The following is a 22,533-nucleotide window of genomic DNA, read 5'->3' on the forward strand; positions in this document are numbered from 1 at the left end:
TAAAGATCAATGTGACTGAATTTCATTTTTCCTGTTTCATTAAACTTTGCGCACATATAACAGTGGAACTGGTGTACTTCTCCACAGAGATTCATGTTCAAGTCAACTAGCTTTTGGGAACCTTGTGAATATTGTTTGTCAGATAAGTCCATATCATTTAGAAAAGAAAATCTACTTGATACTACTTTGTACACTTCACCCCTCCTCTTCATATGAGCTTCAAATGTATCAATTATAGCATAGCAAGTAGATACGTGAAATTTGTCTCTAGGATTCAATGCTGTTTCTGTTGCACTCCTATCATTTGCTTGTTTTTTCCTGATTTGCTTGTGGGACTGGGCTTCTTTGTCGTTAATATTAGGCAAGATATCTTTTGATATGTCTTCAAATCTTCTGAAATCATTCCTCAAAGTGTGTAAGTGGTCTGCTAATGATTGACAGAGGTCTGCACATGTGTTCAAATCCAGTTATTTTTCTTGGAGAGCTTTACTTGTGTGGTAAAAGTGTTGTAAAATTTCATTCCACATGGTCAACATGAATATAAACTCTAGTTCTTGCATCTTGTTTGCCTCTCGTATAATATCTCCCTTTTGTGATTGGTCTTCAGCTATACTTTCTAATGCATCCACAAACTTTGAATAGGACTCCAGAATTGCACTTGTTGCCACTGCATGTGCCTCCCAGCGAGTATTAGAAAGAGATTTCAACGAACGATCATTGCCCAAATATGTTTTAAGAGCTGCCCATCGGTGTGTTGAGGCAGAGAGAAATGTATAAAGTAACTGGACTGTTGAGAAAAAACTTATTGCCACCGGACAACAATCAACAGCACCGCGGCCAACAAGATTGAGAGAGTGGGCAGCATATAGTATGAATATGACATATTTGTTCTGTTCTAAAAGCTTCTTCTGCATTCCTTGATAACGCCCTGACATGTTGGCAGCATTGTCGTAAGATTGACCTCTGCTCTTTGAGAAATCTATTTTGCAAACTTGGCACAGAGAAGGCAGGACTTGATTTGCCATTTCTTCACCAGTGTGGCTTTTCAAATTGAGGAATATTATAAATCGTTCAACTGGTTTTCCATCTGTGGGGGACACATTTTAGTACAATACTCAATTGATCAATATGTGAAAGATCAGGTGTAGAGTCGACAGATAAACTGAAGTACCCAGCAATACTTATTTCATCCACAATAGCTGAACGAACTTTGTCACTCATTAGACCAGTGAGTTCATCACATATTGTTTGTTTGCCGTTGGTAAAAGTCTGACGAGATTTCTCAAATGGCCCATTGTGGTGTTGACAGTCATTTGGTCCACAATCTATCCAGTAAGCTACATCATCGGTACTGAAATCAACCCAAATACCAGGATCTTTCCTCCTATTTACAGCATGAGCAGTTTCAGTCTCTGACACATCCATATCTTCTAGAACAATGTCTGTTTTACCACCAGGAGTAGGATGATCAGTTACAGTCTCTGACACATCCACATGTTCTGGAATGGTGTTTGTTTCACCAATAGAAGAAGGGTCAGTCTCTGAAACACCTACAGGTTTTGGAACGAAGTCTGTGCTACTGAGAGAAGATGTTGCTTCTGATGAATTCGCTTTGAAAAATGATGTCAGCTTTGGAAGATTTTGGAAAATGTCACTTATTTTGTTTCTTTTCTTCCGCCAGTTTACGTTTCTGTGCTCCATTCGGTTACGTTTCATCCTACCCCTTATCTCAGTTATCTGAACTTAAAAAAACAAAAACAAATTACACAACGTACAGTATTTCTCTGTGTGTGTGTGTATATATAAAAAAGAAAAAAAAACGAATCAAGTACATATAAATCAGAAGAATATATCAATAATAAAACAAATTTATTGCAATACATGACAGGATCTGATTTCTTCACATTATTTCAATCTACGCTAGTAGGACGCCTCCCTGGTTTAGGTGGGGATAAGTAAGAAGAGAAGAGAGAAATGGGGGAAGAGTGTGGAGTGTAAGGAAGTCTAACAAATTTCTGATTTTTCCCATGATGACTACTTTGATGCTTTCTTTTTAATATCAAATATCAATTTTTTTTTAAAAAAAATCTTTTTTTTTTTTGGTGCCCCATACTTTGCTGGTGCCCTAAGCACGTGCTTATTCTGCCTATTGGGTAATCCAGCCCTGAGGTGAGGGGTCGCTGGAAAAGTGAGGCCTGTGTAGGGTCTCTATCCAAGGATAGTAGGACTCCAGGTAAGCTAGACATATGTGTAGACCACTTGCTGTATTAATATCTGTTCTATTTTTAAAAATCCTTATGCTTTTGTGACATTATATGATTAAAATATGACCATGTAGATCATTGTTCTTACCACTGTTATATGATTGCAACAAATCTTGTTCAAAGTATATCCTGTAAGGTGTCAATGAAAAAGTTTTATGGTTTGCTGAATATGATTATCCTATTTGCATACATCATTTTTGTATCAGGAGTTATGAATATTGTCTGTGTACCTGTATTTCAAATGTTTGCTCCTGGGTAACTCCCACAAGGTACCTACATCTAGTTTAGCCAGCAGAGTGTGAAGTGTTCTTCAACTATTCAACTTGAATAGTCCCTTAACTTGCAATGCACTATAGAAGAGGAGTATCCCTACCTGATGGGCCTTCCTGTGGATGTTCTAAATAGAATATGGGTAATGGCCTCTGCTATGATTCATCGAAGCATGCAAGGGCATGTGACTAGACTGAACTCCATCTTGTGTGCCTGTAACTTTCCACAAACTGAAACTGAGAGCTTTCCCTCCACGTGGCAGAAGCTATAGAAGGCCCTGGAAACATCTCCATTTTGCCTCTTTCCTGCTCTAACCTCTGGACTATGGATTTATACTCATGGGCGCATTCTAACCAAGAGACTGAGGACCTTCCAATTATTTGGAAGCAACCAGAGACTTGACTTAAGCCAGCAGTTTATTCCTTTAACCAATTTTAACTCTCACCACTTTCTTTTTTTTATAAATAAACCTTTAGATATTAGATACTAAAGGTTTGGCACCAGTGTGAATATTGGGTAAGATCTGAGTTGTATATTGATCTGGTATGTGGCTGGTCCTTTGGGATCAGAAGAACTCTTTGCTTGATGAAATTGATTTTAAATAATCACTCATCATTAAATCTGGGTGTTCAATCTAGAACTGGAATACCTAAGGAGGCTTCATTTCTGACCTCTTATTAGCTAATGTGGTGTGAGAGGAGTTTACTTTTGTTGTGGTTTGTTGTGTCTACCTTATGGAAGAATAACCACCAGTTTTTTGGGAGTGTGTCTATTTCTCAGCAGTTTGTTCTGAATTTGGTATTCTCAGACGTGACCCACTGAGTCACGATGACAGCTTTAGTCCTACTTTCAAGATTAAACAATACTTTGGTTTAAGAAGGCTGTCTGGTCACTCTGTTCACCACTGGTCACAGGCTACCAAGCATAATAATCGCAGGTAGCATGTCCAGCCAGATCTGCTGGGTAACCATGGTCGACATACAGAGTACTCGCAAAAAGAAAAGGAGTACTGGTGGCACCTTAGAGACTAACAAATTTATTGGAGCATAAGCTTTTGTGAGCTACAGCTCTCTGATAGAGAGTACTGTTAGCCCAGGGTCTGGTCTAAGAGTGGGAGAATCAAGTGATTCCACCTCAGGAGAGGTAAAGGCATGGGGACTGACATCCAAAAGGATGCATTCACAGGGATCAGAGAGGGGACAGACGTGCAGCTATCCCTGTAATTGTGACGGTGATCACTGTGAAATTTAAAAACAAAAAACAGGCATGTGTGTGCATTCTCCGTTTAGCTTTTTTGAAAGCCTTGCTAAGAAGGCATTAAAATAGTCAGGCCTTGTGGTTCCAAGGACATGTGAGGGTCTTATAGGCAGATTTAGTCCTTGAGACTTGTTAATAGTGAGGGTGCAAATTGCAGCCCCTGGTGGGTCCGAGTTGTGAGGCTGGAAGTGGCAACAATAAAGTAAGTATTTCTCCCTCCTCCCCCTTTTCTAAACAGGAAGAAGATGGAAAAAAGCTTCATACCGAGCTTCATACCGAGTGGAAGCTTCATACCGAGAAGTAAGTGTGTGTTTGTGTGTGTAAATGCAGAAGCCACTTGGCAGGGGAGGTGAGGAGAAATATTAAAGATGATGAACCAATTGCCCATATTATTTCAAACTGTGAAAAAGCTGGGGAAGAAGTGATTTGTGCAGGAGAACAAATAAGTTGTGTTTTTATTTTCCCCACGAAGAGAGTGGGAGTCCATCTATTTGCCCCTCATTACAGGCTGTGAAGCATGGTAATCCTTTTATTGGCCTGGGAAAGTTGGACATAGCTCCCTCTGGAATCCTCCTACCCTATTACATATACAGGAAAAGCTGTGTTATCTGGCACTTCACAAACCAAAAAGCTCTATAAACCGCCATTTTGGGAGGAGGTGCAGGGCACAGGCTCTGGCAGGGGTTGGGGCACAGGAGGGGTTTCGTTGTGCCAGATCCAGGTGGTGCTCACCTCGGGCCGCTCCCCGCAAGCAGCGACATGTCTGGAGAGGTGTGGGCAGGTGGCTTTATGTGCTGCCTCCGCCCACAGGCGCCACCCCTGCAGCTCCCATTGGCTGTGATCAATGTTCCTAGGCATAGGAATGGCTACAGGGGCTCCATGTGTTTCCCCACCCCAAGCGCTGGCTCCGCAGCTCCCATTGGCTGGGGACTGCAGCCAATGGGAGTGTGGGGTAGTGCCTGCAGGTGGGGCGGCACGCAGAGACACCTGGCCGTGCCTCTCCACACATGACACTGCTTGCGGGGAGCCGCCCAAGGTGAGCACTGCCTGGATCTGGCACCCCGAAACTCCTCCTGTACCCAAACTCCCTCCCTCTTAGTTAACTGAAATTTTTGACTTACCCCCCATTCTCTCAACATGCTGGATAACAGCTTTTACTGTAGTAGCTAATACTGAAGTCACTCAAAATCCCATTTTAGGGCTTCCTTGAACTAGATATGGACCAATTCCTTACATATGAACTATAGGATCTTGCAATAACTTTCAACTTCAGAATTATTTTTTTAAGTCTTAGTTCAACTATTTCCATATGAAGAGGACACAAATAAAAAAATACCTTTTTTTTACATAACTGGCAGTGATCATTTAGACAAGATTCACTGAGCAAACTGTTATATATTGCTCTGATGCTGTTGTTTGCTCAGATGCAGCTCTCTCTCTCTCTCTCTCTCTCTCTCTCTTTTTTGCAAAAATGTTATTGGAATGTTTCCATGAAACATCATAATAAAGCCTGTACATGAGATGATCACCAGAACATTTGAGTCATGGCTAAGAAATAATCCAAGAACATGCATTGCAAACAAAATATATTTCACTGGAAATGTCTGGAAAACAACAACAACATGAATACAATAAAATAAAGGTTAAAAGACCCTAATACCTAAAATACAATATCTTTCTTAGTATTTTTAGGGAAAACATCACTTTAAACAGCAAAGTGCGTATGCACCTGAGAGAGAGCGATTGGACTCTGTTCTCAGTGCCTGGAATTCATTTCTAACCCTAGTGAGCATAATAAAGAGAATTTTGGAAAAGTCATGCCCGTGGAAGGTGCCAAAGTGACAGCTCAGGACGCTAAAGTCTGTATTTATCAACATAATGTGTTCAGCTTCCCTATATTACAATGCTACTGTGCCTCAACCCTGATCTGGATGGATTTCCTTGAAAGAAAGCCCTGTGCAAGGGAAGTTGTGTGACCTGTGTTATATAGGTCAGATTAGATGATCACAATGGTCCATTCTGGCTTTGGAATCTGTAACTCCATGCCATGTCAGTCACCTGTCTTTCTATGAAGACTGGCAATAAGGCTGCCAGCTAGTGCCCATTATGATGGGGGTTTTTTGATATGAACACATGTCCACTTTGAACTGGACCGAGGTCACAAACTTGCTATCCGATAGGCCCCAGACACTAGACCATTTGAAACAAATGTTGTGAAGTGGAACTGTGAATATTATCTTATTTTTCTACTGGTGTCTAAAGTTAAATTTTTTGATTTTCCACTGGTTATAACTCTACATCACTATAGCCAGCTAACAAAATGTAGAATTAGAAGAGGGTGGGAAGTAGAAGTTCTTTACAAACAGGATTCAGAGTAACAGCTGTGTTAGTCTGTATACGCAAAAAGAAAAGGGGGGAGGTATTTTTTCATGCTTTGTGTGTATAAAAAGATCTTCTACACTTTCCACAGTATGCATCCGTTGAAGTGAGCTGTAGCTCACGAAAGCTTATGCTCAAATAAATTGGTTAGTTTCTAAGATGCCATAAGTCCTCCTTTTCTTTTTACATACAAGAGTTTCTCCTAGTCTTTCCTCAATATGTGAGCACCACTCCCATTAACCCATCTGACACCCCATGTGTGTTCTACCTTTGACCATTCAAATGCAGTAATATTCTATGGTGGTTTAGCATACGTTGTCATGCAGCAAGGCCTCTCTTGAAAACCAAAGGATTAATAGGCCCCACTCAATAACAATGCTTTCAGTACAGGACTGGTAATAAAGAATTAGATGTGGATTTAATGTGAAGCATTATTGTCTTGTGAAACAAGACTTCCCTTTTTGTTTGTGTTATTATTTAAACATTTCCACTGTGGTCCTTTTGGGGGGCTCAGAAAAGAGATCTGTTTACAGCCCATCCCAGAAAAAAAGATTTCAAGAATATCTATTGGGGGGTGGGGAGGGAATGGTTATCAGAAATCAACAAAGTTCCATTACTACAAAATCAGTAATAAAACCACACTTCTTAACTTTAAACACTGAGTTACACAATATGAAGAAGCATAAAGAGCCAAATACTGTGGTCAGAAAAAAACTCTCATTTTGGGGTTAAAATTTTACTGAATGTAATTGGTTGCACCCCATTTATGTGCAGGGAAGCTTTGTTTTTGTAGGATGATTGGTGATGCTGAAAAGTGTACAGTTTGCTCTAAAAGTTAGGCAGTTTTAAGTGAGGTAAGAAATAGCAGGGTGTGCCACAGAGACAGAAGGTGGGGTTGGGGGGATGAGGAGAGAAAATTTAAATTACATTTTTGGAATTGTTTTGTTTTAATACTCTAACAGGATTAATAACATAGTTAAGAACCTTTTTAAAAATATATATACCAACTTTTTAACCTGAGAGTATCATTTTAAGTGATTTGCCTAGGTCACACAGTGAGTCAGTGAAAATATAGGGGAAATCCAGAAGTCCTAAACCTCACTTCGCACAGTCTAAACATAAGATTCAAAGTGCGTAATGGCAACACCTGGAGAGCCACAAATGGGGTATATTTCTGAAACCAATCTCCAAAAGTCAATTTTTTTAAAATGAAAAACAGAAATAAAACCTCCATCTGGAGTTTCTGGGTGTACATTTTAATAGAAAACTGTAATAATTTGTTGCAATACCTTTAGGACTGGATTCTATAGTCACCCTGCCCATCAAGCCGCAATTGATGTAAAAACAAAACTGGACCCTTTACTAATATACAAGATTAGCTATTTATCTAATGCCCCTAAGACACCACTGCATTAATGATTCAGAGGCCTCAAAAAGGTGAATTAAGAACAAAAGATTAGGCTTCATCTCTCAATATTCCTAATGTATACCAGTTTAAACTAGACCCATGAAGTTATTTTCACACAGGTGCTTAAGTGTCAGTTTCCTTTGGGGTTTTTTTTTTTTTTTTGTACTTCATGTATTGTTAAAGCTCCTTCAATGTTTATTCTTTCATTTCTGTCTTACTGGCATCATTCAGAGAGGCCTTTCACCGTACCAGACTAGCCCAACCAAAGATAATTCACTAAAAACTGGACAAAAGAAAAAGTTCACTCCTGACTCGGACTCTGCTTTTTCATATGTAGGCATTTGTCAATTGTCTCAGGGGTGGGGGGCAAAGGGCACATTATAGATGCCACTTTACAGAATGAAAATAAATAATAGAATAAGAGTTATGATATGAAGTAGATGGTTTAGGGGTCTATAGGCTATAGTTCCTGGCTATTTGCAGACTCCAGAGCACAACTCTGCATCAGATTCCATTAGAAGATTCACAATCATAAAGGCAAGAAGCCATAATTAAAAACTCTATATTTTAAAGACGGAATCCTAGATTTTTGACAGTAAATTCAATAGGAGGGTGGATTCAGCAGCCAGTCCAGCAGTGAGGGGCTCATGGAAAAAACCAAGTCCTGCCTGAAGTTACGTACTGTTAACACTAAGTAGGGATGGATGAATTTCATGGAGTTCAGCTTTTGGCAAACTTGTCAAATATGTTCTTGTTTGAAAAACTAGTGAGAGTTTGTGGACCTTTTCTTCCTTGAATCCTTATTTCTCCTACAAGGATGCTTCAGTTTAAACCAAACATGAAAACGTTCAAATATGTTTTTCTACCTACAGGGAAGCTGTGCTACACAGATTAGGCTAAAAGGATCCCCCAAAAGAGGCTGGTACAAGTGTGTGGCCTGGGTATGTGGTATCTATTTTTTTTTATTAAAATGTTTACCTCTTTCCCATTTCTTCACTCCCACTTCCCTTGCACCAGTCTCTCTGTTTCACAGTCTCATTGCAATTTTTCTCCCTATTATTTCACTGGCTTTTTTTTTTCCTTGGCTCCTTTTTTCAGTCTCTTCTAAGCAGAATGTGAACCCAATAACATTCTAATTCCAGTCAGTCTTTCCAACCACAACTTTCAAGTGAGTTTGACATTAGGCAAAACAGGCCAGACACTCAGCTGGTAATAATCATCATAGCTCCATTGAAATCAATAATTACAACTATTTACACCAACTGAGGTGCTGGATCAATTAATTCTCCCATCGGTAGTTAAACTGCGTGAGTGTGAGGTGAGAAACGTAATCATACAAGAGCTCAATAGTGTTTGGTTTTTTATCTCAGAAATAGCAGTTCTCTGAATCCAATGTTATAAACAGGTCGCCCCCTTGAACCAGTTTTATATGCTGAAGAAACTTGCATCTTTGCTGCCATCTTCTGACAAAACAAAAGTACATTTTTTGTTACACTTCTGCCAATGTTAACATTTAATTATCTTTTGTCCATTTTTAACTGACCATTGCACAGTTTTTCTTTTCCTTACTTGTCAACATAATTTTTGGGGATGTTACACGAAAGTTTTTTTTTTAATCTTTTAAATCAGCTGTACTGATCGATTTTAGTCTGAAAGGCCACCATCAAACTAAACATCAACATTTTAAAAACTTCATTTCTTTTCACCATTTATGCGATATCTGGCATTTGGTCAGTGATAAAGTGAAGGGGTTGATTGTTTTTGGTTCACGTGTTCTACTCAGTGAAACAATTTTGGGGTCGTAAACATTGCAAGAGAATGTTTAAATCCAAGCTAACTGCCTCTCCCCTCAACCCATTTTTAATTAAAAAAAATGCAAAAATATCTGTATTCTTCTTAGGTTCCTACATTTATGGCTAAACTATTGGATAATAGTCTTAGTAATTGCCTTTTCTTTTTGTCTGTGTATAGATAAGTATAATTTTACTAATGTTAATCCTCTTGGCTTGTCTTTTAGCATTTCATTAGGTTTGTAACGTCCAGCATGGTCTATTGCCTATCACAGTAACCTTTACTATCTGAATGAAACACCAAAAATCTAGAACCCCAAATCACTGCTGCAAGGGGCCAGAAAGCAGCCAACACAATAAGGATTCTCTGTGCAATGTAGGACCTGCATAACAGCCCTATCCCTATCTTATGGTTCCAGGGCAAGCTGTATCTTTGAGACCTCAGGCCTGGTCTACTACACTACAAAGTTCGGCTGATGTACGTTGTCTTGCATTGACCTTATTTGTGCATATGTCTGCTCTAAAGCTTGTTGTAAATGCCCCATTGATTATATAGTAAAACCACCTCCCTAAAGAGTTAGAGCCACAGTCAACATACTGAGGTCAATACGGTCCAAGTGGGATTCAACCCTAACAGTCTTCCAGCTGTTGTCCCACAATGCCCTATTCGCTGGGATAGTGACTGCTCTGGTTACAATTGTAAACTCCATTGTCCAGGAGTCATAGAGATGGGAAGCCATGCCCCTGAAAACGTCCCATGCATTTTTGAAATGTCTTTTCTTGATTGCCCATCTGGGCAAGTACACCTAGCAGTTCTCCCTTGTGTGCAACTGCCCAACCAACCATGCCAACTCCACACAATTGCAGAGCTCCTGCCTGGAGAACACAGGAGATATATTGGCCTGTGGGGAGAAGAGGCTGTGGAAGCACAGTTATGGACCAGCTGTAGAAAGGTGGGCAGCTAGGAAAAGATTGCACAGGGGATGTACATGAAGGGTTACAACAGGGATTATCAGCTGTGCTGCATGAAAGTGAAAGAACTGCAGCAGGCATTCCACAAGACCAGGGAGGTCAACAATAGATCTAATACTGAGCACAGATCTACTACCTTTACAACAAGCTGCATACCATTCTCAGCAGAGACCACACCAGCACCCCCCAAACTACTGTGGCTACCCTGGAGGCCCACAAGACAGAGACCCCTGCTAAACAGCAAGGAGGAGGAGAAGAGGTGGCAGACATGGGGACTCCAGCCATGCCATGAGCCAAGACCTGTTTGATAGTCCTCAACAGTCTAACCAGCCAAACGTGGATGAGACCGATAAAGGGGAAGGGACCTTTGGTAACTGTGTACAGTACATACAATTTTCCTTAGCAAATTAAAATTTAAAGGTGGTGCCTGGCCCATTCCCAAGTTAACAAGCCGTGGTATTGGCTTTCAATTGTTTTGCTCATACAAGGTGAGATAGAATAGGTATCTACTTCCCTGTTGGGTTAGGCAGGGGGAAGGGGAATAGGGAGCAGTTTGTTTATGTACAAAGTGATGTCCCTTTTATCTTTCTGAGAGATCTCTATGAAACTTTCATGGAGATACTCTGCAAATTCTCTTAAAGATTTATAGGCATCGTTGCCTTATTTCTTCCTCTGCCATAGGACACTTTACCAGGACACTTTACAATATCTTCAGCAGGCACCACTGCAGTTAACAAGCTGGTGGCATGTGGGCACAAGTGGCTTTGGGATGCCAGTAGCAGTTATGCTTTCTGTGCCTCTATTACCCTCAGGAGTAAGATATCATTAGTGATCCTAGTTTACCAGGATTAAAAAAAAAAATCAAAATTCTAAAAAAACCCCAAAAAAACCCAACCATAAAAATCCATGTTTTTCCATGATTAAAATGGAACGCTGAATTTTAGTTTCCCTAGCCACAATATATATAAGTATCAGTTGAACACGGTGCGTTATTGATATATTTACAATTTTTAAGCAAGTTCAAAGCCTACCAGTGACATCAATTATTATAATCAAATTAATAGAGTTGCAATTTGTAATTGTCTGCCTTCAGACATAATCTGCAGCCTTGCTGCATATAGTACAGAACAGAACATTATCGTCAACTTGAAATTTGACCTTGACAAACTCAGTGACATGGTCTTTAAGGGTGATTTTAAGTTTTTGGCATCATTTCATAACTTTAATTATTAACATCTGGAGGCTGAAGTGAACTTTGAGATGCATTGAAACGCGAACCCCTATACGCCGGAAGCAGTTTATTGGAATATGTTTAGCTATGTAAATTTAAAATCAACCACAAGAGGGGAGGTTGCGCGCATTGAAATAAGTGACACTGGTACTTACAGTAAAATGTAGTTAATAGTTAATATAGGATTTTATTTTTCAAAAATTATAAAAACTAAAGATTCTCTATAAAAATGCAAATTCCATGCTTTTCCGTAGCAAACAGATTTCTAGGATCTCTGGATATCAGCTAGAACTAGCCCTGACTGTGGAAAATAGTTTCAATGTTCAGTGCCGTTTCCCTATGCTTGCACCCGTGGACTAGAGACTGCAATTTTATTGTTTCATGCAGCCAAAATTTCTTTCTGCCCCCTCATCCCTAATGGGCAACATGGCTGGGACTGTAGAGAGATGCTGGGTAGAAGTGCTCCAAAGCTGAAGTGTCAACAAACATGTCTTATTAGAAGTTGTTATGGGGATAAGGGAAGGGAGTTTTGAAACTTATCTTTCTCTTTCTATTGTGAGTATAAATCCAATGATATATCTGTGCACTTTTATCAGCAGCTGCTGCCTTTGCAGTCTTGAGGGATGCCTCCTCCACGTCTGTAGAATGCAAGATCCCGTTGAGGCAAAGAAAGAAGATGACAAAGGAGGGCATGTTTTGCAAGATCCTGCAAGCCAGTACTGCCTCAGACCTTGAATGAAGGGCCTGGAGGCATAGGCGCCAACTTTTGCCGGTGCTGGTGGGTGCTCGCCCCTGGTCCCACCCCGCCTCCACCCCTACGCCAATTCGAACCCCTTCCCCAAAGTCCCTGCCCCAACTCTGCCCCCTCCTGCCCCTACTGGACTCCTTCCTCAAATCCCTGCCCCAGCCCGCCTGTTCCTGGAGCACACCACATTCTCCCTCCTCCCCCCTCCCTCCCAGCGCTTACCACTGCGAAACAGCTGTTTGGTGGCGGCAAGCGCTGGGAGCTAGGGGGAAAAGCGGGGACGCAGCGTGCTCAGGGGAGGTGGTGGAGACGGAGGTGAGCGGGGGGAGCAGGCGGGAAGCTGCCGGTGGGTGCAGAGCACCCACCAATTTTTCCCTGTGCGTGCTTCAGCCCCGGAGCACCCACAGAGTCGGCGCCTATCCCTGGAGGACCAGTATGACCAACAGCATGGACAAAGGCTCAGGGGTCCCAGCAGGAAAAGGACACGGAGATGTACCAGGACATAGTGTGACAGATTTATGTCACCAATCTGCCTTGGGCGTCAGGTGATCAGGCTGAGGCCACAGGATCTTTAGGGAGGAGATGACGGAACACACCATGTAACTGAGTTTTAAAGCTTTATTGATAAAAATAAAATAACAGTGGAGAGTGATGGGTGCTCCTCACGTCACTCAGAGGAAGGAAGAAAGTGTTAGTGCCCCAAGCCCTAACCCACGTTCATATTCACACACTCACTACCTGAGGCTGGCCAGGCCTGGGTGTAACATAAGAAGAGGGGGAAGGGTGGTCGAGAGTTCTGTCCTGTGTACACAGGTCATCCGGGTTCGCTGCCAGTCTCCGAATTGCTCCAGCTCTCAGGAGGGTTTTAAGTCCTAGGCTCCTTTGGGGGTGTTCCATTCCACAACCTCTGTGCTTGGTGCTCTTTGTGCCCGTCCAAACCGGCTTTCTGTGGTCTTCTTTGCTTTCCCAAAACACAACGGCTCCATGGACATGAAGCGCTGCCCCCCCACCCCTCATCATCTCACCTGTGTTTTCCATCTCTGCAGCCCTGGTTTTCTCATGGCTGGCTGTGGCGGGGTGAGGGATAAACTTCTTGTCTAGCACTGTGACCTTGAACTGGGGCCAGCATCTTATCGTTGGACTGAGCTTGTACCTACAGTGTTGAGTTAACCCATTCTCTGCTCTCTTTCTCCTTCCCCCTTTGGCCTCTTGCAACCTGCAAAAGAATCTTCCACTCCCCACTCACACCTTTGACCCTGCCCAAAATGCTTTGCGATGCTTGCAACAGCGTTAGCAACATGCAGTGCTGATCTGCCTTCCTCAGGGGAACTCCTGAGGTTGTGACAATAATGGGTCCTCTCAGGCCGAAAGCCCAAATGTTGCAGACCTCTGGTTGACCTCTTGGTTTAAAAATCAGACTCCCCACTCTTTACAGTCTTTGGAGAACTCCATGGTAGCAGCTCATTATCCCTCCCAACATACCACGTGACATCACGATGGCATGTAAATATCCCCATCACTCCACACTAGGGGACAACAAGGAAAACTACAGATTCATATACACTGACCTGTGAGAACCATGGCAGGTGTACATATAGCCACAAGGGACTACATTTGTGGACTGATATGGATAGAAATGTTTGCTGCCTTTCCAATTTTTAAGTTCTGTAAATCTGTTAAAAGTTTGTATTGCATTGCCTTTTGCACATTGTTCTTCTACTCTGGTTTGGCACTCAATAAATTTCTATTGTTAGAAAATACAATTATTTTTATTAGCTTGCAACACACTGTGGAATGCTTAGTGGTACTCAAAGCACACAATACTTGTACAGAAATAAAAAGGTCAGGAAAACACCCAGTCATATTTATAAATGTACAGAAAGCACCACATAATTCATAGCTTCACTAAAACACACAGTAATAGTTATAACTTTAAATACCCAAAGCTTCAGGCCCAGAGAACAGTACAGAACACAACTGTGGCTGACTGTTCTGGTGCTCTTTTAAACTTTCCCTCAAACGCATAGCTCCAAGTTGAGCCCTTGTGTTTTGTTGTTCAGTGTCAGCAGACAGATGCTCCACCATCATCCATTTGGTGGCAGCTTTCCCTCCTTTGCCTCACACATATTATGCAGCACAACACAGGCAGCTATAACTATTAGCATATTTTTCTCACTGAAATCCTACCCTTCAATCTACCAAAAGCACATTAAACTGTCATTCTGTACCTGCAGAGCCAGTACGCAAACCAGTGTATGGTTTCATGAATGAGGGAAGTAAGGGGTAGGCTGGGTCCCTCAGAATAACTATTGGCTTTTCAATTTCAAGTGGTAAATGATCAGAAAAGATGTCCCTTGCTTGCAGCTTTCTGAACAGTCCTGTGTTCTTAAAAGTTGTGACTGTCCTATACTTTCCCTGACCAGCCCATATTAATATCAGTGAAGTGTCCCCAGTCATCCACCAGTGTTTGCATAGCCATAGAAAAGTAGTCCTTTCAGTCTTTTATCCATTCTAAAGTCCCTTTGCATGTCCTGGGACACTAGAACCTAGTTAATCTGGTTTATGCATCTCCCCAGGTGGGATAGAAGCAGACTTCCAGAAGTGGATTCAGTGAAGTCTCCATCTGAGCAAGAGCAATTGAATTAGAGACATTGCCTGTTTCCTGGGCTACATGCGGCGAGTACCAGTGGTAATTGACCCTTAGTGTTTCATAGAGCCAGCCACACCACAGTGCTCAAGCAAACAGAGATACACAAAAAATATTTATAAAATATAATGCAGAATTCTTCTATGTGCTTCACAGCCTTCCCTCAGAGTCTCCAGCCCCAAGGCATGTCCAGGGCTAGCAAGACATATTGGTGGAGGGCAGTGGTGGGTGGAGTGCTCTAGCTATGCTGCTAGATGGTTCTTTGTGGACTTCCATAGCTCAGGTGTAAATTAGAACAGCCCCTCGGGCCACTCTAGTTTATGCCACTGGCCCACCCAGTATCCTAGTGGTGTAAACCACCTTTGTCCCTCATCCTCTGGACTCAGAATCAGGGCCTGTGATCATGGTAGTTCAAAATGGAACAGTCCTAGTACAAGAGAGTAGTTGTAGCCATGTCAGTCTCAGGACATTCTAAAGACAAAGTGGTGGAGGTAATATCTTTTATTGGACCAACTTCTGCTGGTGAGAGAAACAAGCTTTCAAGAGCTCTTCTTCAGGTCTTCAGCACAAAGCCAGGTTCCAGGGCGAGGTCACACACAGGCCTAGCCAGCTCAGGCAACTGATGCAACAGAGGCACGTCTGCTCCCTTCCCCGAGAGCCAGGAGGTGGGCCAGGCAGGCCATGGCTAGACACGAAGAGCTGTGTGGCTCAAAAGTGTCTCTCACCAACCGAAGTTGGGCCACTACAATTATTACCTCATCCACCCTGTCATTGGAGTACAGTAGAGTCCATCTCCCTGCCAAAATGGGTCCAAAAGAGGCCATGCCAAAACATCTTTTAGTAATCCGAGTTTGGTTTGGAGATCAGCTCTGGAATCCCACAATAGCATGATGGGGTGGGAACAAGGGAAAGGTAGGCAACACTTTAAGAAGCTCCCTTGGCAAGGATCTCTGGGTAGCTGATAGGTTTCAGAGTAGTAGCTGTGTTAGTCTGTATCCGCAAAAAGAAAAGGAGGACTTGTGGCACCTTAGAGACGAACCAATTTATTTGAGCATAAGCTTTCGTGAGCTACAGCTCACTTCATCGGATGCCTGTAGTGGAAAATACAGTGGGGAGATTTATATACACACAGAACATGAAACAATGGGTGCTACCATACCCACTGTCACCAGAGTGATCTGGCCTAGGCAATCCTCTGCTCCCACTGCCGGCCCGGCTCCCTAGTTTGTCATCTCCTAGCCCAGGGGCTGGGGTCCTCACGCCGACGGCTGCCGCGAGAGGCCGTGGCCGGCAGGGTGGGAAACCCAGGGCCGGGCCGCAGGCAGGCAGGGCCTCGCCCCGCACACGTCTCCGGGCTGGCCACGCCGCTCAGGCAGGACCTCGGGTGAGGGGGAGGCCAGGCGGAGCGATGGCGCCGGGCCCGGCCCTTTGACAGGCCAGAAGCGGAAGGGCGGTGCTGGGCGGGCCCGGCCCGCGCCGGCCCCTCGCGCTGCCTGAGGTCACCCCGCGCAGGCTTCGGCTCCGCCCGGCCCCAACCCGCTTCCCGCTGCCGGGGCGGGACCAGCCGCGCCTCCAGTTGCATCAGCTGCCAGAGCCGGCTGGGCCTGCGCGTGGCCTCGCTCCGACCGGCACCCGGCCCGGCTGCGTGCGGAGGGCGGCATGGCAGAGGTAGGGAGCCTGGTGAGGTCTATGTGGGTCCCCCCCCCCGCCGCGCTCTGGGCTCGCGGGCCCTCTGACCCCGGGCTGGGTTTGAACCGGGGGGCGAAAAGCCCCTGCTCCCCGGCCCACCTCAGGCAGCTCTCCCCCGCCCTCCGCCCGGCCCTGTGGCGGGTTCCCCTCTCGCTCGCGCAGGGTGTCCCGCCGCGGCCCTGCCCTGCCCTGCCCTGCCCTGCCCTGCCCTGCCCTGCGGGGTGGGTGGCCGGCCGTGGTCGGGCAGCGCCGGCGGGGCAGGTACCGCGCGCCCGCAGCAGGGCGCGGTTCCTGCCCCGCAGAGCGCGCAGGATTAGGGGCTCCCCTGGTCCTGCCATCGGGCCCCCTGCGCCAACGTGGATCCCTGGTAAAATCAGCGGGGCTCGGGGCGGGCACCGGGGCTGCGCGGGATCCGCCCCCAGGCAATCAAAAAGCCAATTGAAACCCTGCTAAACAACACGTATAGGGATGGCCAGCGCACAGCGAAACCTCCAAGTACTAGCGTGTCTGTTTCTATCCCCTCCAACGTTATTCCCCTTTCCACTGTAAATGGTCATCTCTTAACCACCGATTTAAAAGCGATGTGATTTTGGGACTCTTCACATTGGCCTTTAAGCTCTAGACGGCACTAACGTTTAAAAATGCCTAGAACCACAACCGTGCAAGGTGTTTTACAGGTGGGTAGAAAAAGGAAGTCCCTGCCCTGTGGAGTTTGCTGCATAGTTAGGTTTCAAAGTAGCAGCTGTGTTAGTCTGTATTCAAAAAGAAAAGGAGGACTTGTGGCACCTTAGAGACTAACCAATTAATTTGAGCATAAACTTTTGTGAGCTATAGCTCACTTCATCGGATGCATAAAGTGGAAAATGCAGTGAGGATGTTATATACACACAGACCATGAAAAAATGGGTGTTTATCACTTCAAAAGGTTTTCTCTCCCCCCCACCCCACTCTCCTGCTGGTAATAGTTTATGTAAAGTGATCACTCTCCTTACAATGTGTATGATAATCAAGCTGGGCCATTTCCAGCACAAATCCAGGGTTTAACAAGAATGTCTGAGGAACAGTGGGGTGGGGCGGAGGAAAAAACAAGAGGAAATAGGTTACCTTGCATAATGACTTAGCCACTCCCAGTCTCCATTCAAGCCTAAGTTAATTGTATCCAATTTGCAAATGAATTCCAATTCAGCAGTCTCTCGCTGGAGTCTGGTTTTGAAGTTTTTCTGTTGTAATATCGCAACTTTCATGCCTGTAATCACGTGACCAGAGAGATTGAAGTGTTCTCCGACTGGTTTATGAATAATTCTTGACATCTGATTTGTGTGCATTTATTCTTTTACATAGAGACTGTCCAGTTTGACCAATGTACATGGCAGAGGGGCATTGCTTGCACATGATGGCATATATCCCGTTGGTAGATGTGCAGGTGAACGAGCCTCTGATAGTGTGGCTGATGTTATTAGGCCCTGTGATGGTGTCCTCTGAATAGATATGTGGGCACAGTTGGCAACGGGCTTTATTGCAAGGATAGGTTCCTGGGTTAGTGGTTCTGTTGTGTGGTATGTAGTTGCTGGTGAGTATTTGCTTCAGGTTGGGGGGCTGTCTGTAAGCAAGGACTGGCCTCTCTCCCAAGATTTGTGAGAATGTTGGGTCATCCTTCAGGATAGGTTGTAGATCCTTGATAATGCGTTGGAGTGGTTTTAGTTGGGGGCTGAAGGTGATGGCTAGTGGCGTTCTGTTATTTTCTTTGTTGGGCCTGTCCTGTAGTAGGTGACATTCTGGGTACTCTTCTGGCTCTGTCAGTCTGTTTCTTCACTTCAGCAGGTGGGTATTGTAGTTGTAAGAACTCTTGATAGAGATCTTGTAGGTGTTTGTCTCTGTCTGACGGGTTGGAGCAAATGTGGTTGAATCGTAGAGCTTGGCTGTAGACGATGGACCATGTGGTGTGGTTTGGGTGAAAGCTGGAGGCATGTAGGTAGGCATAGCGGTCAGTTGGTTTCTGGTATAGGGTGGTGTTTATGTGACCATCGCTTATTAGCACCGTAGTGCCCAGGAAGTGGATCTCTTGTGTGGAGTGGTCCAGGCTGAGGTTGATGGTGGGATGGAAATTGTTGAAATCCTTGTGGAATTCCTCAAGGGCTTCTTTTCCATGGGTCTAGATGATGAAGATGTCATCAATGTAGCGCAAGTAGAGTAGGGGCATTAGGGGACGAGAGCTGAGGAAGCATTGTTCTAAGTCAGCCATAAAAATGTTGGCATTCTGTGGGGCCATGCAGGTACCCATAGCAGTGCCGCTGATTTGAAGGTATACATTGTCTCCAAATGTGAAATAGTTATGGGTGAGGACAAAGTCACAAAGTTCAGCCACCAGGTTTGCCGTGACATTATCGGGGATAGTGTTCCTGACGGCTTGTAGTCCATCTTTGTGTAGAATGTTGGTGTAGAGGGCTTCTACATCCATAGTGGCCAGGATGGTATTTTCAGGAAGATCACCGATGGACTGTAGTTTCCTTAGGAAGTCAGTGGTGTCTCGAAGATAGCTGGGAGTGCTGGTAGCGTAGGGCCTGAGGAGGGAGTCTGCACTGCATTTTCCACTTTATGGATCTGATGAAGTGAGCTGTAGCTCACGAAAGCTTACGCTCAAATAAATTGATTAGTCTCTAAGGTGCCACAAGTACTCCTTTTCTTATTGCATAGTTAGTAAAGGGTAAAGCAAAGCACAAAAAGTGTGTTTCTTAGAAATGGGGGGTTACTGACTGTTCTTCATAACATGTTGGTAAGTCTTATATGCCCAGTTAGAACTGGAGAAACTGAGGTAGTAAGATGAAGTGACTTATCTGAGGATATGCAGAGTCCTTGTCAGAGCTGATATTAGGATTCAAGACTTTCTGAAGCCCTGTATTGTGCTGTGCTTAAACCAATGGACACCTTTTCCCTCACCTATAGAGTTAGATACAGCTATAAACTTGACATTGAGAAAGGAGAGTAAAGTAAGATTAGTTTATTTGTCTTTTTAGATAGCTGCTGGGGAAGAAAAGAAGGAATGGGGAAAGAAGAAAATCAAAGAAGGATCTGGTGATGGGGGTTGCACAGAGGTAAATTTCCAGTTCATTTATATGCTTTTAAACAGTTCAATTTCATTGCTGAATGTTGGACCGAGGACATCAATGTATTACACCAGGGTCTCAAACTTAATTGCACTGCGACCCCTGTCTGACCACAAAAATTATATCACGAGCCCAGGAATGGGGGACCGAAGCCTGAGCCCAGCTGCCCCAGGTGGCAGGGTCAAAGCCTGAACCCCACCAGCCAGGGCTGAAGCCCTTGGGCTTTGGCTTTGGTCCTGGGCAGTAGGGCTCAGGCTTTGGTCCCACCCCTACCAAGTCTGAGCCAGGCCGGACAACCCCATTAAAATGGTGTTGCGACTCACTTTGGGATCCCAACCCACAGTTTGAGAACCACTGCATTACACCTACTATTGTGGGTGCTCTTGTGCGCCAGCTGATTTATAGTAATGACATGCAGCAGTGAAATAGTTATGAAATAGTTTTTGTTTCTTTGATGCTATTACAACAGGTTACATTGGATTTGCAGAGCAGTCTGTAGTAATTCCCTTTTTACTATTAGTCCTCGGGTTTGCACCAGGATGAGGGATTCATTTGTAATGATGATGTAACCTTTGTCTTTCTAGTGACTAAGTTTTCTAACTTTGAGTAAATGAGAATGCATAGTAGTATAGACATGAAAAGCATATTTTTTCTTAACCTTGTAGTTTCTGAAATCTTTATTACTTGGCATATTAGAATTTTAAGCAAATTATTATAAACCAGGTACAAGCCAATGTTTATTTAATTTAAATAATCTTAATCTTAATTTAGCTAAAGTTTTTTTGTCTTTAAATTAAAATTAATTATGATTACTTAGTGTTTAAATGGCATTAGCCACACTTCTGGAGGCAGACTATTGAAGGAGTAAATGGGAAGAGTGGAAGAGTAGCAGGTTACAGGTTAAAGTGGGAATGGAAGAAGAAAGTGGAGATGGGTAGGGAAGGTAGAGCATCAGTACAGATTAGCTGGGATGTTAGTAGGATTTGATTTATTAGAATAAGGTCGAGTCAGCGTTTGTATACCTGTAGGAGGCGGAAGTAGGAGATCTTGAGATACATACGATTATAAACATTTTTTGTTTGTAACTGAAACAGTGTGCTGTTAGTTCCCTCCCCGCCATTTATTATTGTGATAATAATGTCAGCAGCTTGCTTTTTCCAGTGTATTTTAAGCTACAGTAGAATTTGTGCTTCTCAAACTCTTGTTGCATTGCATTAGCTGCTTTTTTTAATAAGAAACTAGCCTGACCCCCCCCCCTTGAAAAAGGATACTGACTAAAACTTTCATAAGGACCCAAGTGACTTGAAAATCAATGAGATTCAGATTCCTAAGTCACTTAGACACTTCAGAAAAATTTACCTTCTTTGCTTAATTTTTAAAGTTATTTGTCATTAGAACTGCAAGTCTTTGCTAATTACTTCTCCTTTCCTCCATACTTTTACATATAGCTGAATCCCTGGCCTGAATATATCAATGAGCGTCTAGAGAGGTATCATAAACTTAAAGCAGAACATGATGCGCTTCTAGCAGAAAGAGCTGCAAAAGACAGCAAACCCATTAAAGTGACATTACCTGATGGCAAGCAAGTTGATGCTGAATCCTGGAAGACCACTCCTTATCAAGTTGCTTGTGGAATTAGGTATGACTGACTTATGTGACCTATGCTATCACTTTCAGACAGAACTACTGCAAATTGCATCTGTGATCTTTTATAGTTCTTAGCGTGATGGATTATTTATTTCTTAGCACAACTTAATTTTCTTCAAGGCATTATTTTTAGCAATCTTGCTTTTACTATACATTCAAACTAAACAGCTTTCTCATTTCAAAACATAATTCTTTGCCTTATGAAGCTGCTGTTTCTAAAATTAAAACATTTTTTATGGGCTAGATCCTGTAAATACATAAACATGTGAGTAACTTTTACTAAGTGACTACTCCTGTTGAGTTGGGAACTAATCAACCATGCAAATAATGTTATTCACATTCTTGAAGTGTTTGTAGGATTGGGTGCTAGTGCATCACATAACTTAATCTATTCTGCATGGATATGTGGAGGACTGGTGGGTGAGAGTCACCCATAAAAATATCTTAATTAAACCCTTTTCCTACATATGTGTGGCACATCAAAAAGAGCACTACCTTAACTTTGGATGTATATCAAATGGTTAAACTTTTATTATAGTTTTGGGCAACGTATTAGGCATCTTGGAAAACTTCATGGTCATGTTTTATGATGCTCAAAATTAAAATGAGAAGACCTTAAACTTTAAATAGAAACACGAACCCTATTGTGGCTATGTTATTCATTGTACTTAAAAGCTTATCTCTTTGCTTTCTTGGTACATGTGTTTAAGGCTGCAGTTCACGTCCATGCTGTTTGCATGCTTATTCATCTGTCAAAATAGTCTCTGAAAATGTGGCCTCAAACTTTAATTTAGTGCCCTTTATCATAAAAATAAAGATTGTACCTATATGTTCATTCAGTGTTTCCATTAAGGTCAGGGTGAGTCCGGTATCAGTGAATGTTTCTGAACAATATTGGTAGGGTTCTTAGACATCAAATAATCTCCAGTAGAGTTGATTTCTTCTAGGTTGAGATGAAATAAACTAAGAAGGAAAGATTAGGTCTTTCCTGGAGACTTGTTCAGCTCTAAATGAAGTGCTTTAGAAACACTCATGGTGTGATTCTTCTCTTGCAGTCAATCCATCTGAACTGCTGATCTGTTCAAACATTCAATAATTTCAGTTTAAGGTTCAAATGACTACCAAATTTA

The 22,533-nt window shown here is 43.1% G+C and overlaps 1 protein-coding gene and 1 long non-coding RNA gene across 10 annotated transcripts in view; both read left to right on the forward strand.

Annotated features, from left to right (window-relative positions):
• LOC140911185 (uncharacterized) overlaps positions 1 to 14,044 on the forward strand; it is a 466,388-nt gene extending 452,344 nt beyond the window's left edge. For 3 of the 7 annotated variants that reach the window (XR_012158854.1, XR_012158855.1, XR_012158849.1), the window contains 5 exons: positions 4,030 to 4,091; positions 8,451 to 8,519; positions 9,596 to 9,846; positions 10,506 to 10,710; positions 12,168 to 14,044. This is a non-coding gene — a long non-coding RNA (uncharacterized lncRNA). The remainder of the gene's footprint in view (positions 1 to 4,029; positions 4,092 to 8,450; positions 8,520 to 9,595; positions 9,847 to 10,505; positions 10,711 to 12,167) is intronic. The other 4 variants (XR_012158850.1, XR_012158853.1, XR_012158852.1 and 1 more) reach the window with 4 other exon arrangements.
• A 2,378-nt stretch (positions 14,045 to 16,422) lies between these two features.
• The window catches only part of TARS1 (threonyl-tRNA synthetase 1), a 29,629-nt gene continuing 23,518 nt past the window's right edge, over positions 16,423 to 22,533 (forward strand). Inside the window, exons 1-3 of one of the 3 annotated variants that reach the window (XM_073343688.1) lie at positions 16,423 to 16,631; positions 19,667 to 19,744; positions 21,205 to 21,395. In XM_073343688.1, the coding sequence (XP_073199789.1) occupies positions 16,623 to 16,631; positions 19,667 to 19,744; positions 21,205 to 21,395 (278 nt within the window). In that variant the 5' untranslated portion in view covers positions 16,423 to 16,622. The remainder of the gene's footprint in view (positions 16,632 to 19,666; positions 19,745 to 21,204; positions 21,396 to 22,533) is intronic. The other 2 variants (XM_073343686.1, XM_073343687.1) reach the window with 2 other exon arrangements.

The sequence above is a fragment of the Lepidochelys kempii genome, chromosome 5 (genome assembly GCF_965140265.1).
Source record: "Lepidochelys kempii isolate rLepKem1 chromosome 5, rLepKem1.hap2, whole genome shotgun sequence".
In the NCBI taxonomy this organism is placed as follows: domain Eukaryota; kingdom Metazoa; phylum Chordata; order Testudines; family Cheloniidae; genus Lepidochelys; species Lepidochelys kempii.